Source organism: Carassius gibelio, chromosome B16, assembly GCF_023724105.1.
Source record: "Carassius gibelio isolate Cgi1373 ecotype wild population from Czech Republic chromosome B16, carGib1.2-hapl.c, whole genome shotgun sequence".
Lineage (NCBI taxonomy): Eukaryota > Metazoa > Chordata > Actinopteri > Cypriniformes > Cyprinidae > Carassius > Carassius gibelio.
In genome coordinates this window covers 19,586,232-19,605,062 of record NC_068411.1, presented here as the reverse complement: position 1 = coordinate 19,605,062, position 18,831 = coordinate 19,586,232, and the positions used below count along the sequence as shown (strand labels likewise).

The window sequence follows — 18,831 nt, the reverse complement described above, 5'->3', positions numbered from 1 at the left end:
ATAATCGTGATGCATTGTGATATAAAATTTAATTGAATCATTGACATGATAAATGTAATCGAATTGAATCATGAAAACCAGTGCCGATTCACACCCCTTCAGTCAACAGCTGAAATAATAAAAGTTTTACTTGTGTTCAAATATATATGGACTTAATTGTGTGTGTGTGTGTGTGTGTGTGTGTGTGTATAATATAATATAATATAATATAATATATATATATATATAAACTGAGTACTTGCTCTTTCTCCAGTTGTTATATACTGTATTTCCACATTTCCTCCAAATGTATCTGAAACTTCTACCTAACTTTGTTCAATTCAAAGGTTAAGCAATGCAACAATTAAAATACATAAAGAAAAGTTTTTCCAATTCCATTTTAATTGCAGATGTGTGCAAACTAAATATAGACAGGGGTGCACATCTTAATTCATCAGTCATGAACTGAAACATTGATCATGTCCTTCCAGAGGAGAAAATATGACAAGATGTGGTTTTGTTATGACTAAAATTATTTAAACCAGTTCTTCTATTTTCAGTCAATATGTAATGAAAGACATTGGTGGACAATGACTGAAGTAAAAATCCATTTTAAACTAGAAAAAAAAAACATTAACATGCTCTGAATGCAACATGTTAGAGCAGCATTCTTAAAAACAAATTCCCAAAAGATGAAATAAATGTGCCCACGTCATCTAACAATATTTTTCATTGCTTTTAGAGCACCGAAAGACAAAATATTGTTGTTCCCCATTAGTTTGTAAAAGAAATATTCATGTCATTACATTAGACTGACAAATAAGTATTTTAACTTTATATACAAAACAACCTGAACCTCAGGTTTTAAACATTTTGGAGCCAGTGTACACACAAATTATCAACTCAAAAATGTCCCATTATTGCACATATAATTTATATCCGTTCAAAACCCCCACCCCCATCTTTGTACTTAGTGAGCAATTATTTTACAAGTTTCAATATGTAATCAGTACAATCATTAACAAGACATGTGGAATGAGACAATGCTGTGAAACTACATTGTGGGCTGATGATGCAACAGACCAGCTTTGCAAGATTCTAGTCAGATCGCAGAATTAACCACTACACAATCATTATCAATACTTTTTTGTCTATACATAAAGTACAGTACACACTGCAGGTGACATCAATTATTGTGACAATCTATGTGCTGTTTTTATACATCCTGTAAATATTGGCCATATATACACTGCAAAGTTTTGGTAGTGACAACCATATACAAGTGTGGGTGTGAATCGCCTAAATAATTGTTCTGTGTGTGTTTATATAAAACAGGAGTCACTCCCGAGCCACAGTAATAATCTCTCTGCTGTTAACGTGAAATATGGAACAGTTTATCCTGTTTGGTATTTGATATTTAAAAATGAAACTAAAGAAATACCAGAAATGCCTTAAAAGCAGAGTGAATCCATATTTAGCTGCAATGTGTATGTGGCCAATGTGAAGCGTAGTGTGGAATGATTCAGATCCTGTGCTGAGCTGGTGATTGAGATGATCGGATGTTCTGCTAATAATGTTAAACAATATACAGTGGGGAAAATATTTATTATATGCCCTGCTGTATGTTTGCCCACTTACAGAGAAATTAAGGGTATGTCATTTTTATGATAGGTTTATTTTAATGTACAGCAACCAAAAAATTCTGAAGGAAAAAAAATATATATATAAAGGTTAGAAATTGATTTGCATTAACTGAGTGATCCCCAAGCAAAACATGACTTAGTACTTGGTGCAGAAACCCTTGTTGGCAAGCACAGAGGTAAGATGCTTTTTTGTAATTGTCACCAGGTTTGCACACATCTCAGGAGGGATTTTGATCCACTCCTCTTTACAGATCCTCTCTAAATCCTTAAAGGGATAGTTCACCCAAAAATGAAAATTCTGCCATCATTTACTCACCCTCATGTCGTTCCAAACCTGTCTGAGTTGCTTTATTTTGTTGAACATAAAAGAAAATATTTTGAAGATTGTGTGTAATCAAACAGTTGGTGGTTCCCATTGACTTCCATAGTATTTTTGTTCCTACCAGCAATCTTTAAAATACCTTCTTTTATGTTGAGTAAATGTTGACCTAATTTTCATTTTTGGGTGAACTAACCCTTCAAGGTTTCTTGGCCGTCGTTCGGTAAATCGAGGTGTCAGCTCCCTCTGCAGGTTTTCTGTATGATTGAGGCCTGAGACTGGTATGCTTCTTCTTGAGTCACTCCTTTGTTGCCTTGCTGGTATGTTTCAGGTCATTGTCATACCGGAAGACCCATCAAGACCCATCTTCAGTGTTCTGGCTGAGGGAAGGAGGTTTTCGTGCAAGATTTTACAGTAAATGGCCATTTGCCCCTCAATATAGTTAAGTCGTCCTGCCCCAAAGCATAATGTTTCCACCTCTGTGCTTGACTGTAGGGATGGTGTTCTTGGGGTCAGTCAACATTTCTCTCCCTCCAAACACAGCGAGTCAAGTGAATGCCAAAGAGCTCAATTTTGGTCTCATCTGACCACAGCACTTCCTTCAAAGCCTTCTCTGAATCATTAAGACGTTTTTGGCAAACTTTAAACAGTCCTCTACATGTGCCTGTACATTAACCTTTAATGGGTTTTTTCTGGATTTTTTGGTTGATATTCTGTCCCTATAAGTTAAAATAAACCTATCATAAAAATTACAGACCCTTCATTTCTTTGTAAGTTGACAAACTTACAAAATCAGCAGTGAATCAAATGAATATTTCCCCACTGTAGTGTCAGAAATCATCACTTTGCTTCAATATATATTGATGGAGTTGATCAGACAGCAAGATCTTTATCTTTGGGACTGTATTGATATTCTGGCACGTGGCTCTTTGGATCCTGTGGATATTGCAGCTCTATCAGAGCGCAAAGTTCAGAGATTTTGCTCTTCCTTCATTTTAAATAAAGCTTTAGAAATGTTTTTGAGTGGTACTGTGGCCCAGGACACAGATCGCAGTCCAGTGTGAGAGCTGTAGTTTATTTACAGGCTTGGATCTGTAGACTTCTACAAAGATACCGGCACCTTTGGCCACAGCTCCTTCACTCTCTTCATGGTGATTCATCATCCCATGACCTCTGTATTCATACTTGTCATCTGTTCTGCTCTCACGCGTCTGTGGATTTTTCTGAGGTCAGCTGCTCACGGTCCGACACGTCATCATCTTTGGGTGGCCGCGCTCGATCAAAGAAGCCACACTGAAGAAGAAGAGCACGTGGGACGAGACGGGTGAGAAAAAGAAAAAAAGAAAAACACAAAGAACAGATGATGAGAATATGATCCCTGGGATAATAGACATTATTCATTTCTTCCAATGTTTTGCCTTCTAAAACACTTGCACAGATGTGCTTTCAGAGGCTGAAAACAATGGCCCAATTCAGAGGACTGCAATCAGGTCTATTTATGGATATGTGGATAATACAGATAACATTTCCTTTAAAATTAGAAATATATTGTGATAAGCAGAAGGCCAGTAATCATAATAATATCTTCCTTTGGTTTCTATATGAGCAGCTGACGCATTCATTTTTTTATGCTTTAATAATATGTATATTTATTATATCATAATACTATCATTAATCATAACACCATAACTCATAACACAAAATCAAATTTAAATCTGGAAAAGAATGGAAAATAAATTAAAAAAATTACATACTATATAAACAATATAAATTAAAAAAAGTAAATATTTACTTTTCACTGATAATATAACCGTATTGCATTAAAAAATGTGCTGAGATATATTAAAATAAACCTCAGATATATAAATAAAACAAAAAACAAACAAACATTTAAACACATTTTACACTTTTACATTAAAAAAGTTCCTTAACACTTTGTCAACAACCCATTTCGCCACAAGAGGGGGCCATTATATTGTATTCTCAGTGGGATGCATACGTGTTTTCTTTACTTTTCTAATCCATTTTATGTGACAGTATATATAAAACTCATAATAGCCTGTGTTAAACTAAAATCTGAAGCCACAGCTGCTCTAAAAACTCCCTCGCAGCATCTGATTGATATTTTCCTCTTGTGCACCCACGCACACCCGTCACTCTTCAGTGTATTTAGTGCAAATGTGTGTGTTTGTACACGTTAGCCAATTAGGTCATGTCTCCTCCACAGGGACCCAATCAAGAGCCCGAGAACAGCCCTGCAGACAAAACACTGATAACATCACAAATGGCTCATTAATGCCCAACTGCAACAGCACTCTCTATCTCTCTCTGCTTTATCTGTTAATCTGATTTGCCAATTTTCATCAAGTTCTTCAGTGTTCCCCATACCTCTTTTCACTTCACTTCCTCCGACCCCCTTTTCTACTTCCTCCACCATCTCCTTCTCTCACGCTATCTCTAGCAGCCATCTCTTTCTCTACCCCCTGAAGTTCCTTTGTTTTGTTATTTCACTGAAGCAAAGGCAGTCATTTAGCTGTTCTTGAAGACTAATGCTAACATATACATGAAACACTCTGAGAACATGTATTTCTTTTCAAATTCATTATTATCAGTTTTGTGACCGATGATTACTGTATTCAGAACTGCATCATGTTTAGAGCCAATGGAGGTCAGCGTGAGACTCTGTGTGTGTGTGTGTGTGTGTATCAAGTCGACTTACCTTCCACATTGCTAGGCTAAGCATAGCCAGCACCAGCAATCCCAGCAGTATGGCCAGAATTATTACCCACAGGGGAATGGCAAAGGAAACGTCAGGAATGGCCCACACCACAAATGTGCCAATCTTAAAAACACAAGCGCGCACAAACACAAGGGTCATTAATTTTTTTTACAAGCACTGATGTAGCCACGATATTAGCATGCATAAATCAATTTGATAGCTTACTTTCCCTTATCGCCTCTCATCTCTTTGTCTCATTTTACAACTAAATGGAACAGGAGCTCCTTCTGAAAGCTATGTTTATTATTTTTACTTAATTTCCTTTTTCTTCTGTCAGTTTTTGTATACACACACACACACACACACAGTTTTGCGTATAGCACTCTGCTTAGAAGCCCTAATGTTGTTAATGCACAAAGAGCCTTACAAAAAAGTACTGTGTTGATAATAGCATACAGTATACAGTATTGTATTTAAATGGTACTCCAGTGTATTTTTAAGAATAACACGGTACATGTCCAAAACACCACAGAAGTACTATGGTAACATGTCCAATTTTAAAATGTAATTTATTCCTGTGATGGTAAATCGAATCTTAAGTAGCTATTACTGTAGTCTTTATCCTTCAGAAATGATTTTAATATATTTCTGGATTTCTTTGATTAATAGAAAGAAAAAAACTGATCCCAACTTTTTAACTGTAGTGTACATTCCAAAACATTAAATCTTGGTGCTTTTCTGGAAACCAAGAGTTCAGGAAGTAACATTTCCTGATTTTGCTCCTGATGATTTTTTTTATAATCTCCACGCTCTTCTAAATATGAAAAACTGCCAGACGGCAAAACATTTGAATGTTAGAAACTTCCATGCTTCAAACTTATCCAAAATCTCCCTTTAACTTCCTTATCGAAGCTAAACAGACTGAACTCAGTGGTGTTTAGTCTATTTTAACACTCGGTTGAGAATATGTATTTTTTCTCATTCTAACCCACATGTTCTCTTTTCCCTTTCCTTTGTTGTTTTCCACTTTTCTCAATCTGCACCCACACAAACACACTAGATTACTCACTGATTTGCTCTGGTGTGGGAGTGAATCAGCTTTGATCCGATAAGGCATGGCCATCACTTGAAAGGACACTGTGGAGTTCAGCGTGTAGTGGTCATTCCGTCTCTGCCAGAGGAAAGCAATGGATTAGCATAAATACAACACACATGGAAACATCTCGGAGCGAGCTGGATAGAGGCCGGCCCCTTGTAGAAGAGGAAAATGTCAGATTAACATTAACAGAACGCACATGGCGGGTGTCTGAGAGGGCGCTGAGTTGTAATGGCTTCAGCATGGATGAGGCTTAGCGAGAAGCAGTGGTCAAAAGAGCAGCAAAACAAAAACTTAAAGTACTTCCTGCACACTAGGATCACACACACACACACACGTATAGATCACTACTGTCCTGCAGACACACTAGTGTACGTGCTCTCATACATGTGTCTGGTTTCTGTGAATGTTCGTCTGGACATGAGATGAAAGGCATTTTGTTCTGATGATGTGAGGGTTTATGACATCACTTGACTGAGGTGTTTAAGATGTCTAGCTAGACTGGTGATGTCATCTCCTGTGACACTAACGGACCATCTGAGGGAGACACAACACTTTGTTGTGTTCAGAAAGAAGGAAAGGTGGCCATAAACACCATGTTTTGACCCCAAAATAAACATATTAATTTCATGTCATCATTTACTCACCCAAAATTGTTCCAAACCTGTATGAGTTTCTTTGGGATCAGAAAAACACTTTGAAGAATGGTTTTGCCTTACAATGAAAGTCAGCGGGGTCCAAAGGAACACTGAAACCCATAATTTTTTTAAGACATTTAGGAGTTCCTACAGAGTACTACACTGTCTCCACTCCCATTGGAAGTTTCTAATTTATGTTTATGCATTTGCATAAAGCTTTGCTCAACTTTATTGCATCAGCCAGGGTCGCGCATGTCGCTTTAAATAGCCAACCCTCATTGAAAACGAATCACTGCTGGTCAGTTTGTTTCTGCAAATCACAGTCAGTGTAAACGCAGCTTAATAAGAGCCTTTGATCATGGAGTGATTTAAGAAGTGAAAATCACCAGCTGGACTTTACAGGGATACCGTGAAGATAACATCTGAAAACACTGTGACAGTTTGGGAATGTTTATACACTATAGTAGATTCATTAGATATTTGGAAGAACTTTGGGAGATTATTTATACATAACAAAAGAAAGTTATCCAGTTTCTTGAGTGACATGATGATGAGTAAATGATTACTCAAAAGAGTTTTCATGTCTGAGTGAACTATACCTTTAACAAGGCTAACCAATAAAACTTCCTTGGTCAGTTAGTAAGAAATGTGAGGATATTTGTGTGATAAAAGTACCTGTAAGAAGGTGTGAGCCCAGAGTCGAGATCTGAACTTGATCACTGCGCTTTGGCCTCGATCCAAGCGGTCCACAACACACTCCACCATCAGGCAGTTGATATTTGAGCAGTTCTATCACAAACACACACAATGACCGAAAAAGTGAGGAACGAGTCTGTGATCTGGGACTGAAAACCGAAATAAAACCTAGAAAGTTTTGGAGCTAAGAAAGTTTGAGTCATAAAATTAAGAATTTTTCATTTCTAATTGTCACTACAGTTCTTGTGATATTGCTGTTTGCAATAATAACAAAGTGCTGAATTAGAAAGTGTAAAATCTAAGCTTTTTCACCTTGTTGAACCTCTGTGGATGTGCCTCAAACTTGATTTTGAATATTGTTTTCACATTTAAAGAGATGAGTGATGGTGTGTCTGTATGAAGTATCTATGTCTACTGTTCATGTATGTGCATAGGACATGACCTCTGCCCTGTCTTATCTCAGTGACTGATGTCTGACGGACTATGATTATCAAAACCAGCTGGTCCATCCAAACACACACAAACCCCCTAAAGAGACACTTTGAGAGAGCAAGACAATAAGCATAATATGAATGACCTGTTATGAGATTTACAGGTGAACTCAGCCTTTGAGGTCAGCACAGGTCCCCATAACAAGTCAAGTTCAACATAAGAGTCCATCTGTCACATATATGAGGCTGTTCCCACAGGGTGGGCAGCCATGCGCTTCAGGTGGTATGTGTGAGTGTGTGTGTGTGTGTGTGTATGTACCAGTATCTTGCTGTTGTAACTCTGGGCTGTAGAAACAGATCGTCTATGGCGATTCGGAGTGCTGCTGTTCTTCAGAAAGCCCAGTAATTCTGGAGTGTCCTGAAGACTGGAGGTCTACGTGTGGAGGACAGGGACAGAGATAGGAGAGGGATTAAAAAAGTTTTGATGTAATGTGCATTAGTTTATAAAAGTAGTTATAGTTTTAGTTATTTTGGCACTTAAACTTTATTATTTCATTCAGTTTCTATGCAGCATTCGCAATTTGGTTATATAAATGTCTATATTTGGTTTACTTCAATGTTCAATTCTTTAATAGTTAATAGTTTTAATAACTCAGTTATTAAGCCATTTTAATCTCAATCAATTCACTATGCAGACAGTAAAAGTAAAAATCTGATGCCGTATATTCTCTCAGAGATGAGGAGAGATTAAATTACTTTAAAATATGCTGATAAGTGTATATAGCTTACTATGTTAAATATTACCATAAAATTACTTTTGTGGCCTGTACATAATGAAAAAAAAGAGAAGAAACGTATTTTGTGTTAAAAAGGTTATTTTTGAAAGTCGGTGCGTGATATAGACTAAGGCTTTTTATTTCATTGATTTTTATTGATGACTGCAGCAGTGTTAATATTTTAACTATAGGCCTATAATTCATTGCATAATAGAACTATTTAAAAAAAAAAAAATTTCACTATTGAGTAAATAGCCTAATCTTTTGCTATCCTCACAGCGCGTCATGGCAAATTAATTGTAATTTTAATTTAATAATAAAATAAAAGATACAAGATTATCATCTTCTGAAAAAAAGGGAGATTATTGCAGGCCGTCCGCTACGTCAGTGGACAGACAGCATGTTGTGTGTTACGTCGTATGGGTTGCCTTGAGGCATTGAGAACATTATATTTCACACACTTTAAGCCCTTTTATTTTTCAAATGTAATAGGATTAGTCCAGTTTGTAATGCGTACCAAAACGAAAGCCTTTACCGAACGGTTCAAGACGAATACATGCATAATTACACCCCTAATATATATATATATATATATACTGTATATATCTGTTATGAGGAAGGACAAATAAGTACTTAGTAAATATTTCTTATTTCTTTCAGTTTTTCTACTTTTATTCTAATGTTTGTCACTGTATGAATGTGGTCAGAGAGGTAGACACAAACTTCTTGGCCAAAACTCTGGGCCAAAACGCTCTCCTCTAAAGTTCACAGGAAAAGAGCTCTAATATCAGTCCAGGTGGTTAAAATTCTGAACTCAGCATGAACGCAGATCAGTTACAAGGCACGGAGACTTCATGAGGACGTTGTGACGCTTCATAATGACTGCGCATGAAATCTGAACAGCGATAATAAAGTCCAGTCAAGAGAGCAGAGAGTTAGTCCAACACTCTGATCAAAAACGAGCAGTACTCAGCAGTCATAGTTTTACATTTATTTAAGACTCATTAGTAAAAGCACAGAAACCTGAGATTTATGACAGCAAGGTGACACAGACAAGAAAGAAAGATGTGACGCAGATAGACAAAGAAACACTAATTCAAATAACTTTGCTTCGTGTATGAGGAAAGATCTGGAGCTCAACTTCACTGAAGCATTGTTAAAAAAAAATCTATGAATGTGGACACTTTCTTCTTGCATCACATCTCTTTAAGAAGGACAGAGGATAGAGAAGAAAGAGTTGCTACCTCTAAATTCAGTGGGTTTAGGGAGCCGTTGACACTGCAGTGCACTGGACCGTCAGTGACGATCTGAAGGAGATAAAGGAGGTGTTCCTCATGGAAAACGGACTGGGCCAGCCCTACCTCCAACACAGTCCTGCTTATTGAACTCGGACCCTTATTATGTAACTGGGAAGAGGCAGAGAAAATACAAAAAGAGATTAACAAACAAGATTAGCAGAAACTCATTTAAATCTATAAAAATATATAGTTGTTCCCTTATAAACACTTATAACCCTCTGGGGTTCTTCATTTATGAGTCACACTCAGGACCTTCGGGTCAAAAATGACCCAGAGGCCGGGATTCAGGTATACTTTTTTTCAGTAAAATCAATCAAATGTATTTTTGTTCAATAATATTTTTTCTTTCTTTTTTTGTGTTTTGAGAGAATTTTATGATAATAATAATGAATAATGAATTTTTATGCAATAATTATGATCCATTTTTTTCCCCATTGAATATAATAGAAAATTTATATATATATGTATTTTTATTTTTATTTTTATTAATGCTGTATTTTATTTTAAAGTACAGCCAAGGCCTATAGAAAAACAATTTTTGAAATTAGATTGGTGCCCATCTGGTGGACAAATTAAGCCATTTTTTATCATGCAATAGCACATTTTTACCACTAGAGAGAATGTACAGCTCTCTGTAGAAAGGCTTGTGAATTCTAGTGATTTTTTGCACATATTTGCCTATTTATTTCAGGTTGTGGATTTTTAATATATAATCACAGATTCTCAAAGACTATTTTTGTCAAGTTTTTTGTTTTTTTGTTTGTTTGGTTGATTTTAAATGGTAATTTCAAGTGCCAGTTTTACTTTATGATACAGTCAAACCTGAACATTGCACTAGAAAGAGAACAAATGGAAAGCATTTTGTTTACCCATTGTTTTAATTCTAACTTAATAAAAAAAATGACATTATTTAAATCATAACATATTTTTATTTACCTTTTATTATAAACATTTCCATTAAAATTATTTTTTGCAATTCAATGAACAGTAACTCTTCAAAATTGCCAACAGCAATTATGAACAAAAAACAAAAATAACAGCAAAACGTATAATCATTTTCAAAACAGTACATGTAAATGGAAAATAGAAAAATAAAAAAAGTGTCACGCTGGGCCTGGGTCGCTCGAATAGGCCTGGAGGTTACTAGGGAAGAATTCCATCCTTTGACCTTACTCTGTTTGTGCGTGTGTGCGTGTGTGCGTGCGTGCGTGCACACGTGCTTGTGTGTGTGTGTTTGAGTGTGTGTGTGTGTGTGTTCAAGAGAGAGACATGGTGTGTGACTTTTGCATTTTGGATCCAATGTCTCCCCTTTATTTGATTCATTGATTTTATTTCACATATTCTCACATATCTCTGTTACAGTTTCACCAGTCTCATATTTCCCTATGTGTGTGTGTGTGTGTGTGTGTGTGTGTGTGTGAGTGAGTGTGTCTATTTTGCAACCTTGATGGCTTACAGCCTCATGCTTTTATTGCTGTGCACTTTAATTTCTTACATTGATGAATAATTTCTTTTATTTCACACATTTCCCAAAATTAGCTTTTGCAATGATACTTTCATTTGTGTGTGTTTTTTGTGTGTATAAGTGTGTGTGTGTGTGTGTGTGTGTGAATTTTTTTGTCTGTTTTGCACTCTTGATGTTTTAGAGATTCTACCCCTTCACTGTTGTATGCTTTTTTTTCTGCATCGTGGCTGATTTGTAGATTGTACACACAAAAAAACTCAGTATTTTCATATTTTTGCAAATTTCCCATTCATTTCCTATGTCGGGTCATTTTTTGACCCGAAGACCCTGAGTGTGACTATTTTTTTTTACGACCACTTAGACTTTTAAAAATCCTGTCCCCAATTTTTTGGGGGTGTTCATATACCAAGTACCAAAAAAGTCACCAAGTTTCGGACCATTCCGATGAAGCTACGATTTGTAACATTTTTTTTAAAAAAAAAATTTCGGGTCATAAATGACCGAAAGAACCCCAGAGGGATAATGAAGCAAATTATGGCCAATACTAATAGGCCAATAATTGTTTTCATGTTATAGCCAATAAGCAATAAATGGCTTATCAACATAAGACGCAATAAAAAAAAATAAGTACATTTTTATAAGGGGTGCTGTTGATGCCAAATAAGTTAATATGAATCATCTGATTTTTATTTAATATAGAAGATTATCCAAGAACTGATAAATATTTAATCCAACACTCTGGGCTAGCATTAGCATTAGCAGTTGCATTGAATATGAGCTGAAGCTGCTTCTAACATAAACCATCTGTACAGCGTCTGGCCAACATTACAGCCAATTAAAAAATTAATAGCCGCGGGACAGATGGCTTTTAGTGAGGCCCTCTTGCAGCAAAAAGAGGTCAAGAGTCTCCACAAAAACAAACAACAAATAAATAGCTTTCCAGAAGTTGGTTTTTGCTAGCTGAATGCACTGTACCCTATTGGGAAAGTTTATTGTGGTAAGCGTACCAGATTTGGCATCGCAGATCATTGTTTGCTTATACTGTTAGAGAGATAATTGGGTTGTTGTTAAAAATAACATTGAGCCATAAAATTATACTGTCTTTCAGATGAAAAGAAATAAATGGACTCACACTCAGTTGTGTTCAGTATATGTTAGTAAGTTTTGGCATGACTTGTATTTTTATGTGCTTTGTGTGTGTGTCTTTGATTGCACCACAGTTTTGAATATATGCTGTTTACTGGCTATTCCTGTGTTTGAATCACTCCATGTTTACCAAAAATGTTTTGTGTCTTTGTGTTATGTACCTCATATATGTGTTGAACCTGAGGGCCGACGTCGTCCTCTCGTACAGGTTTCTCTTTGGGTTCCCATCGAGGGAATGGTAAAACAACCTGAGCTGGGTGAGACACACTAAGGAAAAAAGAGGATACAATTCATGTTAAGTAGGTACAGTAAGTAAAAAATTGCACATGCACATACAGCCAATAAACACAATTCAAAACTTGTTTGAATTTTGTAAAGTGACACATGAAAAAAAAAGTGACTTGAGTTGAAAGTAAGAGATAACACTGATAATTGGCTAATACATTATCTATAACCTCATTAAAACAGAAGTTAGTTTTATTAACTATCATATGACTTATTTATTATGCACTTTGACCTTCAGTCAAGACAATATTTTACATGAACAGAAGTGTTTGGTAATCAGAAGTTATAGTGTCCAGAATAACCTCTCGGGATCCCTCTGAACAGGCAAACAGTGGCAATCTGGGTTCTTTTATTGAAACTGGACTGAAACAGCTCATTTTCCACTCAGTGAGACAGAGAGATAGATAAAGAGAGATACCCACCCTCGGATCTCCACCTGTGCTCTCGCTGCAATGCTCAGAGTCAAGTTCACTGGAACGCTTCTTGAGTTGTCTTTATTAGAGCTGTTCAGAGAAACAACGAATATATTGTTCATTTGCAATGAAAATCTTTATTACTATAAACATTATTTTAATGCTACATTACCAAGGCAAGATTCTGACTGAAAATAAAGTGTCATTAAAAAAGAGTTATGTAGGGTTTACTATGAGACAATAAGGCTCTGTAGACCACAGTGTCTCAGATTATTGAACAGTTCCATGTGTGAGCCTGAGGCTGGGAGCATCTGTGTTCTGGGAACATGTTTGAATGCGAAGATGAGAGGATGAAGAGTGTACAATGCTGTTTTCATCAGTGTGTCGTTGTCCTAGAGTTCCCCCGAGATGACTGACCAGACAGAGTATCCCCACCAGCCACACACACATACATCAGACAACCCTCATTTGATAGAGTATGTCACCACAATGAAAGCAAATATTATACAAGTGAACGTCTGCCCGGGGATTGTGGACAGACACAACTGATGGATTTTATGAATGCTGGCACACTTTCATTTTTGACAATGCACAAAAAGAAAGTCCTTTCTAAAGTCCTATTGAAAGTATGTTTACAAATTTTCTAACTGGTAAATTAGGTAATTTAACTAAAACACAAACACTGTACTGTTTTTGAAATACTCATGGACCTCTTTATGGCCTTTTAGGTCATGCAATTTCACTGACACATTTTATTAAATGCCACTTTAATAACTGTGCAGCTGTTAAAAACATAAGTAAATTGCAAAAGTAAAAATATATAATTCTCTGAAATCTAGGAAGTGGAAGGAGAGGATGTATACACAGAAAAAAACATAAGGGTCTGACAATTGTAACTTTGATCTTATGGAATAACTAAAAACAATATATTTACTATATGCCATAAAACTGTCAGTGTCACTGAAAGGACCAACAAGGCCACAGAATCTTTGAAGTCTTGTAAGATTTTATTTCGTTCATTCAGGTCTAAAAGTCTTATTAAATAATAAATCTTGAGTCCAGAAATGTGATACCTTGATTCCAGCATCTACATTTCCATCCTGAGAGATATTAAAAATTTGGGGTCAGAAATTAACTTTTACTCGACAAAGATACACTAAATTGATTAAAAGTAACTATATTATATAAAGTGTATATATTTATAATGTTACAAAATATTAATCTTTTTTTTTTTTTTGAATGAGTATAAATGTGTATTAAGATCATGTGACGCTGAAGAAGGACTGGAATAATGATGCTGAAAATTCAGCTTTGTCACCACATAAATAATTGAATAAATGATGATTATAATTTTTTTTGATCAAATAAACACAGCCTTGGTAAATATAAGAGACTTCTTCAAATAATAACTACATAAATAGCTTTAAAAGTAAAAAATAAAAAGCCATTACTACCAACTATCCGAGCCACAGCTTGAAAAGACAAAGAAAAGAATTTGGCTTTCATCTATCTGTATCTGTAGTTTTCTCTCCTCCTTCCTCTGTCTTTCACACTTATTCTGTCTCAAGGTGAAAAATCAGAGTGGGCAGAGGAACATGTGGCTAACATTAGTCACCAGAAAATGTTTCTATCCTCCAGAGACGCACATACCGAAACAGATAAGACACACACCACAAACGCATTCATACAGCACACACACTTAAGTGCAAACATATTACATGTGCACACTCATATGTGCAGGCAAACACACATACACACCCTCAAACTCGCCCTCCTGTTTGACCTAACCTTGCTCTGAGTTATGGAGAGACTTTAGGGTTCAGTGATTGAACCCTTAGGGAAATATACCTCCTCTGAGAGCAGCCTGGCAGTCATCTCAACACCCCAAAACTAACATGTGCACATTAAACCTCCCCGTGCATATGTGTGAGTAACATCACAGAGTGAGGAGTATTATTATAACAAATACACTTCACCCCTGAGCTTAACAGAACATGGCCAAGGACATGCAAACCAAGTTCTGTGAAATACACAATGTAATGATATGCAAAAAGTCGACAGGTCAGAGGTCGCATGTTTCTTAAGAAAGATTTTTATCATTTATATTACAAAATGTACATGATAAAATGTATGCTGCCTCATGCTTATAGCTGAATCACAGCTAAGTTACAAAAATTACAAAGCAAATGCAATTTTAATCTGTCACAGTTACTGAGAAAATGTCTGTAATTAAATTACAGCTACGGTAAGACTTTATTTCGAAGTGTCTTTGTTACACGTGAAATGTACTTACTATTATAATAACAATAAATTACGCAATTACATGCAAGTAACCCTAAAACAAACCCTAATCCTAAACCTAACCATATAGTAAGTACATGTAGTTAATATTACTCTGTACTTAAATGTATAATTACACTGTAACAAAGACACCTTAAAATAAAGTTACTTATGAAAATGTTAATAATTACAAAGAAGGTTACATCTGAATATTTTCACACAAATACAGATTTGATTGATTTCTTTCCTCAATTGTATTGACTGCGTTAAAATATGAGAAAGCAATTTTTCAGGAGTTTATGACATAGAATAGAACATATGCTTCTTTAATAACCGTTTTATTTCCTACAGTATTTGGTTTTATGTATAATATGCTTTCTAAAGCATTGTTAGATGCCAGTATATCCTGTCATAGCTATGCAAAGATCTGACTTCAAAAACAGTATCATAGCTATTTAACTACCGTATTTTTCGGACTATAAGTCACACCTGAGTATAAGTCGCATCAGTCCAAAAATACGTCATGATGAGGGAAAAAACATCTAAGTCGCACTGGACTAAAAGTCGCATTTATTTAGAACCAAGAGAAAACATTACCGTCTACAGCCACGAGAGGGCGCTCTATGCTGCTTAGTGTAGACTACAGGAGCAGTGAGCAGCATAGAGCGCCCTCTCACGGCTGTAGCCGGTAATGTTTTCTCTTGATTAATTTTTAATTCATTTCTCTTGGTTCATGTCAAATTAATTTAGATAAATAAGTCGCACCTGACTATAAGTCGCAGGACCAGCCAAACTATGAAAAAAAGTGTGACTTATAGTCCGGAAAATACGGTGTATATATATATATCTTATGATTTTAAATCCGTATTTAACCACAGAACTAACTCAAAGTGAAAAGAGATGCTAAAGTCAGATTTTGTGGTGGTATTTTTATAATCTTAATTCAAGTGATGAAGGATTTTGAGAAGCTTGACAGTACTCAGTGCCGAATCCTACTGTAAAGTAACCATGTCTGGTTTAAATGTTTCAAAATGATTTGAAACAGTTGAAAATATGCATTAGAAATGTAGAAAAGCAATAAAATGTAATCAGTTGCATTACTTGAATTAAGTAATTGAAATAGTTACACTAATAATGGCTAAACAGATGAACAAAAAAGCAGAGAACCTACTTTTCTCCCCCCAATTTTTCCCTACACACACCCAAACCTAGACAAACAGAGTCTCTTTAGGTATGCAATCCATTTTCTGTGACCCATCCGAGGACATCTTATCAACACTCAGCTTCCTGTTCTGAAGCCCTGGCTCTATAACGACCAACATTTGGGGCCCTTGCTTACAAAATGACCCCCTAAAACATACATCAAAGTGACACACACCACTTACCATGTTCACACACACACATACACACACACACACACACACACAATTGAGTAGTGTGAGAGGTCTTTAAATGAAATGAAATTATAAGTCAAGGTACCAGAAATGTTAGCCAGCAATGTGTTTAGCTTCTCAGACACCTATTCACTTTATAACTTTATGACCAGTGGGAATGTAAGAACTTCTGTGTTGACAATGACTTGGCCAGAAATGTGAATGATTGTGTGTGAGAGTCACAGATAATCACAGTGAGAATACATTATGCTTACTTGAAGACCAAAGAAGCTACTTTTATAACTGTAATTGGCATATGGGTGAAATGAAGGGTTCTATTTACTGTACCTGTGTATCTGAAGCTCAAAGCCAATGGTAGGAGGGGCATCTTCCAGTCGCTGCACAGAAAACCGTAAACCAACCGATAACTAGCCAGAGAGAGAGAGAGAGAGAGAGAGAGAGAAAGTGAAAATCATGAAGACATCAAAAGCTTAAGGGACATCTGTAAGTGCTCAGTAAGACAGAACAGAGCTCTACCCCCAGTGTTTCATACAGGAAAAACCCACCACAATTAACACTGTGCCGTCTTACATGCTGGGGGGAGGAGTGCAGGCGCTGTCTGGACAGCCTCACTTGCTGTTATACCCAGCACTCCAATTGTAAAAAAAATTGAGGGGGGATGGTGGGGTCAATTTCTTTTGAGAGTGGGGGGTGGGGTTTGTGGAGGGTTGTCCCATAGCTAATTTTACACAATTACAAAATTTGTCTAAAAAGGTTTTAATTTACTTAAAAATTAGCCTTAATAAACAAACTATTATTTTTATTATCATTAGCTGTCATATTAACTATTGTGGTCACACTTTATTATAAGGTACAGTTCTCACTATTAATAAACCATTAACTATGACTTTTGCCTCAATAAACTCCTAATTTGCTGCTTATTAATAGTTAGTAAGGTAATTGTTACATTTAAATACTGAGTAGGATTAGGGATGTACAATATGGTCACGCAGAATATGTGCTTTATAAGGACTAATAAACAGCCAATATGTTAATAATATGCATGCTAATAAGCAACTTTTAAGAACTGGTCAACATAATCTCATAGTTATATGAAATACTTACTTATAAATCTTACTTATAAATACAGCATACTTATAAATACAAATCGCTGCAGTTTCCAATTGAAATGACCACTAGAGGCAGTAAAACTCCCAGATTTTTTTTTCCTTTTCACGCAAAGTATGATTCGCAGGTCCAAAATTTAGATTAATAAAAAAAAAACTAATTAGTTTTTTTTACTTGAGGCATCTGAAGATGAGCCTCACAAATCCAGCTTCATATGCATGAGTTTTCAAATTTAGTAGGCTTGTTCGGTAACTCACGTGAAACTGGATTGCATTTAGGTGATGAAGAGCTTCGATATAAACCCGTGAAACTACGGTTCAACAAATCAGCTCAAATCCGCATAAGGAGGGTAAAATAGCACAGCTGAATCAACAAATGCATTTTTATATTACTTTTGCATTTGTTAACACTATCAGGTTGGTTTAGGGTTGGGTTTGGAGTAGAAGATATTTCCAACATGATAGAGCATTCCCTTTTTGAATTATGAACAACTGCAATAGTACCTGAAGTCATGCAATAAAAACAAATCAATATGTGCCTATATCAACGTAACAAATGGGGTCACATTTTGAACCTGCATTTTAACACCACTTACTGGACGTTTCATTTTAAAACGGCCGTGAAACATGCAGTAAGATACATAATAATGGTGCAGCAGAACTGTATTTAGATGCGTGTATTTCAAATGAGCTTGGGTTGGAATTGGTGGAATTGGTCCCTAAACTGAAGTGTTACAAATTGTGTACAAGTCAAAAGTATGCCAGCTCTTAAAAACACATCTTTATAAAGTCATTTTCTCTGATTGATATATTTTTCTGTCTTTCTGCTCTGCTGAACAAAGTCTAAACACTGGTATCTTCATTCGCAAACAAATAGTAAAATTTCACTAATCATCTCTCGTTCTCGTTGGCTGTAACTGTGTCCATATGGTGTAGTTCATTAGAAGAAGTCTGATAATGGCTGCTGGGATGGATAATGAAGGCCAGTCCTTTAGCTAAAGGCTATGTGCTAACTCTGGAGCCTCATAAATGAGCTTCCCCAGGCGGAAACCTTCCTTACTACAAAGCCCCTCATAACAGACGGGTGAGAGTAACAAGTGCTGTTAAACTTTAAAGAGGAACTGGCCACGGAGTCTCTTTTTGTGGT

General features: G+C 36.0%; 1 protein-coding gene across 1 annotated transcript in view; it reads right to left on the bottom strand.

Moving 5' to 3' along the window:
- Positions 1-369: 369 nt before the first annotated feature.
- Positions 370-18,831, bottom strand: part of itga8 (integrin, alpha 8) — a 67,760-nt gene continuing 49,298 nt past the window's right edge. The window contains exons 22-30 of the mRNA XM_052579032.1: positions 16,906-16,985; positions 12,914-12,994; positions 12,368-12,473; positions 9,542-9,703; positions 7,841-7,954; positions 7,070-7,183; positions 5,730-5,831; positions 4,661-4,783; positions 370-3,234 (exon numbers count right to left, since the gene is read on the bottom strand). Coding sequence (XP_052434992.1) covers positions 3,145-3,234; positions 4,661-4,783; positions 5,730-5,831; positions 7,070-7,183; positions 7,841-7,954; positions 9,542-9,703; positions 12,368-12,473; positions 12,914-12,994; positions 16,906-16,985 — 972 coding nt within the window. The 3' untranslated portion in view covers positions 370-3,144. The remainder of the gene's footprint in view (positions 3,235-4,660; positions 4,784-5,729; positions 5,832-7,069; positions 7,184-7,840; positions 7,955-9,541; positions 9,704-12,367; positions 12,474-12,913; positions 12,995-16,905; positions 16,986-18,831) is intronic.